Source organism: Heterodontus francisci, chromosome 15 (genome assembly GCF_036365525.1).
Source record: "Heterodontus francisci isolate sHetFra1 chromosome 15, sHetFra1.hap1, whole genome shotgun sequence".
Lineage (NCBI taxonomy): Eukaryota > Metazoa > Chordata > Chondrichthyes > Heterodontiformes > Heterodontidae > Heterodontus > Heterodontus francisci.
This window is the reverse complement of record NC_090385.1, coordinates 20,969,857-20,979,435: the sequence shown is the minus strand read 5'-3', so window position 1 is coordinate 20,979,435 and position 9,579 is coordinate 20,969,857. Positions and strand designations below refer to the sequence as shown.

The 9,579-nt window shown below is 43.5% G+C and overlaps 1 protein-coding gene across 2 annotated transcripts in view; it reads right to left on the bottom strand.

Moving 5' to 3' along the window:
- Positions 1-2,902: 2,902 nt before the first annotated feature.
- The window catches only part of eda2r (ectodysplasin A2 receptor), a 49,414-nt gene continuing 42,737 nt past the window's right edge, over positions 2,903-9,579 (bottom strand). The window contains exons 11-12 of one of the 2 annotated variants that reach the window (XR_010976433.1): positions 5,871-8,238; positions 2,903-3,766 (exon numbers count right to left, since the gene is read on the bottom strand). Coding sequence is in view for 1 of the 2 variants with exons in the window: in XM_068047217.1 (XP_067903318.1) it covers positions 8,225-8,238 (14 nt within the window). In the remaining variant the exon portion in view is untranslated. Of the gene's footprint in view, positions 8,239-9,579 lie in introns of both variants that reach the window. The other variant, XM_068047217.1, reaches the window with a different exon arrangement.

Here is a 9,579-nt window from a genome sequence, read left to right as displayed (position 1 = left end):
GAAGATGGGGAGAGACCCTGCGTCAGCCCTGTTTCGAACCTCCATTTGAATTCCACAGCAAGCAGCCAATTAGCTTCCCGCCATCAGAGATGCTGTTCCTTTGAGGAACAAGCTCCCACCTCCAGAGCAGCAGCGCCACCAGGAGCAGTGGCCACTGCCAGTATTGCAGGAGACCTACATAGGACAAGATGTCAAAGACCCCGGAACGCAGGTAATTAGGGTCAGGGTCAGTGGAGCCATTCAGGCAGGCAGGCCCCTGCGAGGGAGTAGTGGGGGGGGGGCCTTAGTGAGGATGGGTATTGGTCTTGCCATGGGGGTGGCCATAACACTGGAGAGGGCCTCCAGATTGCTCAAAGAGGGGTCTTCCCCAGCCTGAGTCCGCTAGGAGGCCGCCAGGTCTTATCGGAAGGTGTCTCTGCACAGCGGCAGGCCTCTCTGCCTTCAATAAAATCGGAGCAGAGGCGGGAGGCTGACCTTAAGTGGCCACTTAAGGGCCTCAATTGGCCTGGGGTGAGAAGGCTGTCCTCAGCCTTCCCCACCCCTGACAAAATGGCAGAGGGCCAGGACAATGTCGGGCATGCTGCCTGACACTACCCCTTATCGTTTCATGTGCCCCCCTCCCCCCCCACACCCTGTATTCATTCCCATCTCCAAGAGCAGGATAAAATCCTGCCCTATATTTTTTAAGAACAAAATATGTGTAATGAAGTGGAATGAAATAAGAATGCTTGTCTTTCCCAATATTTTACAATGGAAAGTCCATCTGGATTGCACTTGGCACAAGAATTACATTAGTTTAGTTCCAGTGTTCTCTGGCACATGGAAGCCCTGTTAAGTGCTGCCACCTCAGTTCCTTTATAACGAGGTGTTGCAAAGAATGTACATTTGCAAAGCTAAACAATCATCCACTGCACCCCTACCCAGCAAAGAAAGAATTAGAGACTTGAAAAACTGTTCAAAAGGTGGTTAGTAGAGGCATTGTTAATAAATGCCTCTTGTGAGGTATTATTGGCTTGTACAGATTACAAAGTCTGTTTCTAGTCTCTGCTAAGTTAAGTGATCTCAGCTGAGGTGGTGGTGCCAACACGATAATTAACTTTGCATCAGGGCAAGTTCCTGCTCACGATTTTTATCAGGTATGCAGATGTGGATGTGGAAGAGAACAAGACTGGGGGTCAGTGCCAATGACTCCATCGGGAAATAGCTTTAATTTCACTCACTGTCCAAACCCGCACCCACAAACAACAATCACTTGGGCAAGGCATCAGAAAGCTTTCCAGCGCAAGCAGAACTTCATTCTGACTTGACTTACTGCCTGCAGGAGAGGAGGGGCATCAACTGGGAAAAAATAAAATGCAAACTGAAATACAAGACAGTGCCACCCCCAGCGTTTTCAAACCTCTACTACACTAATGCGAGTGAAAAAGATCAAATGCTAACCATTCCAGTTACTCTTGCTCGCTTCCTAGAAGCTGGCTATAGAACAGCACTGTTTTGTTTTGTTCATTCATGGGATATGGGTGTCAGTGGCAAGGCGAGCTTTTATTGCCCATCTCTAATTGCCCTTGAGGAGGTGGTGCTAAGCTGCCTTCTTGACCAACTACAGTCCGTGCGCTGGAAGTACTCCCACAGTGCCATTAGTTAAGAGAACTCGAGCGACGATGAAGTAACAGCAATATATTTCCAAGTCAGGAGGTGGTGGTGTTACATAGGAACATAGGAAATAGGAACAGGAGTAGGCCATTTGGCCCCTTGAGCCTGCTCTGCCATTCAACCAGGTTATGGCTGATCTTCTACCTCAATGCCATTTCCCTTGATATCTTTAATGTCTAGAAATCTATCTATCTCTGTCCTGAATATACTCAATGACTGAGCCCCCACAGCCCTCTGGGGCAGAGAATTCCAAAGATTCACCCCCCATCTGGTTCACTAATGTCCTTTAGGGAAGGAAATCTGCTGTCCTCATCTTGTTTGGCCCACATGTGACTCCAGATCCACAGCAATGTGGTTGACTCTTAAATTCCCTCTGAAATGGCCTAGCAATTCACTCAGTTCAAGGGCAATCAGGGATGGGCAATAAATGTTGGTCGAGCCAACGACACCCACTTCCCATGAATGAATACAAAAAACCGTGAAGAAATTCCTCCTCATCTCAGTCCTAAATGGCCTATCTCTTATTCTGAGGCTGTGTCCTCTGGTTCTAAACCCCTCTCCCACCACCACCCCGCCCACCCAGGGCAAACATCCTTCCTGCATCCATCCTGTAAGAATTTTGTATGCTTCAATGAGATCACCTCTCATTCTTCTAAACTCCATGTGCCTGGTGCCTTTAACCTGCTAGGTGGTACACATCGTGGATTTGGAGGGTGTTGCCGCGTTGCTGCAACGTATCTTGTAGATGGCACACATGGAGACTGTGAACAAGTCCCTAGCCTGTTTTCTTGGCTGAGAATGGCACCGACGTAGAGAGCAAGCCAGGCTTTCTTTCACTCAGCTGCCACAGAAGGCGGATGTTCCAAACAATAATCCCGAACAAAGAGTATTGATGGATTTAACCTTACAAGGCAAGAGTAACCCTTTCCCCTCTCCTCACGCATATCTCCAAAAATTAATCTGAAGGACATGTGCCTTTAAGGTATGGCAGGCTTATCCTCCCATAGTACCCTTACCCCCTAATATTATTCCTAATTTAATGCAAATATACATATATATATATATATATATATACATATAAAATACTTCTGATCTATGGGCTGTGTTTCCTGGATTGATGTTGCAGACTGTCTCTTCTGCACACATTTCCCCAGTCTCTTACCCTAAACAATGCTAACTCTTGCACTAATTGGCATGACTGATGAAATGTAACAGCATACTACTGCTTTTCTAGCAAAAGAAACTTACATGTTGTCATTGGAGAAAGTTCAAGGGTGCATGATTACACATTTTAAAGCTGCAGATATTGAATGGAGACCTGCTGATCTGAACTTATTTTCACTGGGGAGAAAAAAATAAGGACAATCCACATCATAAAAAATAAAAAAATGGATAATGTGTACGAAACGGATTATACAACTTGGATTGGATGGTGAGTGCAAAATTCGAAGACAAGCAGAAGGTTCTGAGCTTTACATTTTAGATTTAGCGCAGAGTCACAGACTTATACATAAAATAGTTAATGCTATGTCAATTAACACCTTTAGAAATAGAACTGGATGAGTATCTGGTTAGGAGCTGAATTCATGTTTACGAGAGTAACTGCAGATATCAAATGCACATTAGGTTGTTGGCTGCTGGGATCAAAGAATGGGCTTGGTATGCAGAATGGCCTTTTCACATTCCACGTTTTCTTGTAAGCTCGCATGAATGCTATCTTTTGAGCAGAATAAGGTCTATTGAACATGGTAAAATCTCATACTGTTTAATTGAAGAACAATTTGATTAGACCCAGCACAACTCAACTCAGGTGCACTGATATTTGAGACAGATTAAACATTCTTCTTAAACTGATAACCCAGAGTTGATCTTTAAAGTAGCATTTCGTCATCTAAGCAAAGCTTTTCAATATAACAATACATCTTTGACTCATAGGAGGTTTCGCTTGTGTTTCTGGAGCTCTAATTGCATTGAGAAATGAAGAAGATTAATTACAGGAAAAACAAAACTGTTAATCTGAAAGATTGGAATACTGATCCGGAGTAAACGAATGCATCAAATCAGAAATGTGGAGTGTTGAAAATTGAGCCGATGAGTTTGCTGGGTAAATGAACTGGAGAAGCAAGAGTTAGAACATTAGTTTGATCTGAGCCAGCAAGCCTGGATCCAACTGACAATTCAATGATGTCCAACATTTGCAATGTGCACTCATCAATTGCGTTCAATGTTTTCTTCTGCAGTCAGAAACCTGGATGACATTACAGGCTTACTTATTCAGAAACCAGAATGTACAATGAAATTAATTCAGAAGTTGTAGATCTGGGAGTGGATTGTTATCCTATCATGGTACAAGTGACCATTTCATCCACAGACATTTGAAGGTCATCGGCTTCATTCATGTGTATGAAGACTACAATCAGCCACTTTGTCAACTGTTCACTAGTCTGCTCTCTTCAGATTTTGCATAATTAATTAACTCATAACAATTAATCTTGAATTATTGCCTAACTTAATTTCACAATGTCTAGTGCAAACAGGAAGCCAGAGCTCTCAGCACTAGGAAGAGCCAAAAACAATTGTTGCGCAAACAACTGCCGAGGACATTAACAAGATCAGCAGATGATTACATTAGTAGCTGCAATTTGAATAGAACTTAGGACCTAAATCTTTGTTCTTTATGGAATTTCATATCCAATGCCAGGAGTAGAACAACTACTCAGGAACTGTTGTTCATAGATATTAAGAACTTCTATGTATAGAGAGAAATGCCATTAACTGAAGTAATGTAGAGGGCTGACAATCAATCACATTCCACATTTTTTGTAGGGATTCACATTCGTTTTATTTTTTAAAAAGGCAATTTTCCAGTTAAAAGGGCACTTGGGAATGAGATACTATAATGATCTTGACCTTGAATGTTCATTCCTCAAATATACCCAAATGAACTCCCCATGGTTCGAGTGAAGTGCGTAGTGCAGCACTAGGCCACGACTAGGCAGATGCCAGGTTTGATTCCTGGTTTGTACTGTGCTGCCTGGTTGGGGCATTCATGTGGCTGCGCTGAGAAATGGAAATATGAGGCATGATTCCCACATCTGGTTGCTATGCAGCGCGTGGAAGTATATTTGTGTGGATATTAGCTAATAATAGGATCAGGCTCAGTTATAATGGCTCTATGATTCAATAATCATCTCCTCCAACATTTGTTATCCAGGCTTACCTACAAAGAATAACTATTTGGGAAAGACAGAGAACTAATAATGCCGTTGCCTCCGTATTAATTACAGCCTTAAAGAGCATATGGACAATTTAGCATGAGGCAGATGATCTCTTAATCTGAACAATGAACTTGAAGCCTGAAAGTATAGGCCCTGAAATTCCAGGACTTAGAGACGAGGGGGCAACAGTTGGTTTAATGGCATATTGGCAATTGGAGTGAGGCAGGGGAAGAAATAGATCTTGAAGTAGAATCTGGATCTGGCAGGGGTCACCCCTTTTCGATCCTGGTCAGAAAACTAGCACTTCTGAAGGATGGTTCATAAAGGCCTACCCACCGACAAAATTGGTCAGCATATCAAATGACGTACTGCCCCCAGTTGTACCCTTAGCTATGCTGAACAACAGGGATGCCTGTGAGATCCCGTGAATACTGAAGGGAGAGAAAGGCACTGGGAGTTTAAAAATTCCAAAGTCTGGTTTCACAGCACGATCGATGGCATTGCCGAAACCAGCAGAAGGAATCACTTTCTTTTTAAATCTCACGGCGCTGCTGCGAGGCAAAATTCTATCCCACTGCTCAGGTGGGTGTCCCAGCTGTGCTGGACGTTGTGTGATTGCCACTAGAGACAGCATAGGTGCTCGTTTTAGCTATTCAAATGGGCTTGATTCCAAAAGTCAGTGGGCAGGTGAAAGTCTTGCTTCACCTTCCCATTGTCTCCCCAGGAATTTCAGTGCCATGACATTATGAATTAGGTATTCTGATGAGTGGTCAGAAATCTTCCTCTGCGACTGAGCTTTGACCCAACTACTTTCTTCATTTAACAAAAAACTGAACATAAAACTCTTACCCTGAGAAACACCACTAACTGCCGTTTAATTCAACAAGTCAAGTCAATGATCAAAATGAGATTCTCAATCTCAATTGTTTGTGAAAATTACCAAAATATTTTGCAAATGCCTGATGCTAACAAATTAGTCACAAATACAAGTATACATACTGTTGACTTCAAGACCTTCACAGTGAAATAAAAGCAAAATACTGCGGATGCTGGAAATCTGAAATAAAAACAAGAAATGCTGGAACCACTCAGCAGGTCTGGCAGCATCTGTGGAAAGAGAAGCAGAGTTAACGTTTCGGGTCAGTGACCCTTCATCGGAACTGACAAATATTAGAAAAGTCACAGGTTATAAGCAAGTGAGGTGGGGGTGGGGCAAGGGATAACAAAAGAGGTCTAGATTGGACCAGGCCACATAGCTGACCAAAAGGTCACGGAGCAAAGGCAAACAATATGTTAATGGTGTGTTGAAAGACAAAGCATTAGTACAGATTAGGTGTAAATACACTGAATATTGAACAGCAGCAAGTGCAAACCTGAAAAAAAACAGTGGGTACGCAAACTGAACAAACTAAGATGAAATGAAATAAATGCAAAAAAAAAGATTGTAAAAAATGTAAAAAAGAATGTAAAAAAAAAGGAAGAAAAAATAACTAAAAATGAAAGTAAAATGGGGGGCTGTCATGCTCTGAAATTATTGAACTCAATGTTCAGTCCGGCAGGCTGTAGTGTGCCTAATCGGTAAATGAGATGCTGTTCCTCGAGCTTGCGTTGATGTTCACTGGAACACTGCAGCAATCCCAGGACAGAGATGTGAGCATGAGAGCAGGGGGGAATGTTGAAATGGCAAGCAACCGGAAGCTCAGGGTCCTGCGTGCGGACTGAGCGGAGATGTTCCGCAAAGCGGTCACCCAGTCTGCGCTTGGTCTCCCCAATGTAGAGGAGACCACACTGTGAGCAGCGAATACAGTATACTACATTGAAAGAAGTACAAGTAAATCGCTGCTTCACCTAAAAGGAGTGTTTGGGGCCTGGGATAGTGAGGAGAGAGGAGGTAAATGGGCAGGTATTACACCTCCTGCGATTGCAGGGGAAGGTGCCCTGGGACGGGGACGAGGTGGTGGGGGTAATGGAGGAGTGGACCATAGTGAAATTTGGCAGAATGTAACATTTTGCAGTATTAGATCACAGCATTAAGTTCATCTTTTTCTGGTTACACAGCCACGCACCTTTCAAATATCTGTTTTATATATAATGTTCTTCACACTTCCTCCCCTAAAAATGGCGGAGCTGGCTGGAAGGGTCGAATGGCCTAGTCCTGCTCCTATTTCCTGTATTCCTATAAGGAATCTCAACTTGCATTTTCACCTTTAGAATAGTGAAGAACATCAGCCTTCTCATGGTGTTTTGATTGAATTTCTCAAGACCTGTTCTAGGTGCTGCTATAACATGGAAGATGGCAGGATCCCCAAAGACACACTGTATAGCAAGTTCGCCACTGGTATCAGAGCCACCGGCCGTCCATGTCTCCGCTTTAAAGACGTCTGCAAACGCGACATGAAATCTTGTGACACTGATCACAAGTCGTGGGAGTCAGTTACCAGCGTTCGCCAGAGCTGGCGGGCAGCCATAAAGGTGGGGCTAAAGTGTGGCGAGTCGAAGAGACTTAGTAGTTGGCAGGAAAAAAGACAGAGGCGCAAGGGGAGAGCCAACTGTGTAACAGCCCCGACAAACAAATTTTTCTGCAGCACCTGTGGAAGAGCCTGTCACTCTAGAATTGGCCTTTATAGCCACTGCAGGCACTGCTCCACACACCACTGACCACCTCCAGGCGCTTACCCATTGTCTCTCGAGATAAGGAAGCCAAAGAGAAAGAGATAACATGTACATATACAGTACTGCTGTGCAATAGGTAATCAACAATAGGTAAACAATTGTCGGGCCACATCTTCTTAAAAGTAACCCCATTACAGAAAGGCATCACAGGAAAAGCACAGACAGAAATGGTGTCTCAGTAGCAATCTCCAACTTGATTGTCTTGGTGGATATTGTGAACCTTGTAACCTAAGAATGCAACAAGATCTTGTATCACTTAGATTGTTAAGGATCAACTGGTCCTAGTGGTTGACAGTAAACTGTGTAAATCTGTCCAGGCTTCCAAATACCATTACCTCACCATATTATCAAGGAATTTAAACTGAACCTCTGGAACCACAAATTAATTCTTCCAACCAATGTCTATCACTCCAGTAGTGGATGTGTCCTAGTCTCTGTACTGTCAATGGAATTGCAGAGCTGACCTAAGGTATCAAAACACTGCAGTTGGTGAAGGGTCTTCATAGGTTCAGGCACAACAGCCAGGGTACAAGAGCCAAGGTAGCTGAACAGGGTCAAGCCCCTTCATGACTTTCACCATTTCCTGAGGAACCTCCCATTTCCTAAATGGCTGTAACTCTTCATGCTCGGCAGGAGACATCCAGTTTGAGTACCCGAGCTTCGAGGAAGGTATGAAGGAGCTAAATGTGCTCACCTGCAGAAAGGACAGCAGGAAATAGCAACAGCTTAATATTGCAATTAGAGACAGAGACATGACATAAATGAAAGTTGACCATCGAGATAAGTTATAACATTTCACTCTGAATCAATCTGATCTCATTTTCAGAACAGGAAATGAAACAAAACCCAAAACCACATTTCTCCCTTTGTTTATTTATTTTCTCTTCCCCTAAGTTCACTCACTAATTAATCATGCTAATCTTCTACCACTTGCACTCTGTCTCTGCATCTTTTACCTCCTCCACATTTCTTTCCATTCCACATCCTGCATCAGCCCACCAGGGTTCTCTCTGTGGCAGAAATGCTTGCCCATTGTCATTTATCTAAGAGCCAGCATAGAAAGATCATCTGCTGTGCCAATAAAAGCAACAAGAGGCCATATTATTTTAAAGGTTAACCCAAAATATGACAAGGGAGCTATCCTCTGGATGTTTTGCAATTTGGTAAAGCCTTGGCAAGCAAGATTGTGTGCATCAGCAGGGCTCAGTTGGTAGCATCCAGTTTGTACATAGAGCTACTTCATTTCTAGGACAAAAGTTGTTGGTTCCTCACACCAGGGTTCGGGCTCATAATCTAGACTAAGTAGAGTCACAGAGTCATTACAGCACAGAAGGCAGCCATTTGGCCCATTGAGCCCATGCTGGCTCTCCGTGGAGCAATCTAATCAGTCCTATTCCCCTGTTCTATCTCTGTTGCCCTGCAAATTTATTTCCCTCAAGTGCCCATCCAATTTTCTTTTGAAATCATTCAACTGCTCCAGCTTCTCTAACCTATTCTTGAAGCTAGAATCTCTCATCACTGGAACCATTCTGGTAAATCTCCTCTGCAACCCTCACATCCTTCCTAAAGTGTGGTGATCAGAACTGGATGCAATACTTTAGTTGGGACCTAACCAGAGCTTTATAAAGGTTCAACATAACTTCCCTGCTTTTGTACTCAATACCCCTATTTATGAAGTGCAAGATTCCATATGCTTTGCTAACTACTCACCTTCAAACATCAATGCACATGAACCCCAAGTCCCTCTGTCCCTGTACAGTCTTTAGAACTGTGCCATCCTTACATGCTTTCTTGAATAAGGCTGTCATATTTGCCACTCTCTAATCCTCTGGCACCTCTCCCATATCTAGGGAAGATTGGAGGATTATGGCAAGCCCTTCCATTACCTCCACTCCCACTTCCTTCAGCAACCTGGGATGCAAGCCATCTGGACCAAGCAATTTACCCACTCGAAGCATAGCCAGCCTTTCCAGTACATTCTTCCCATCAATTTTCACCCCAACCATTATCTCTACTATCTCCACTTCTACTGATA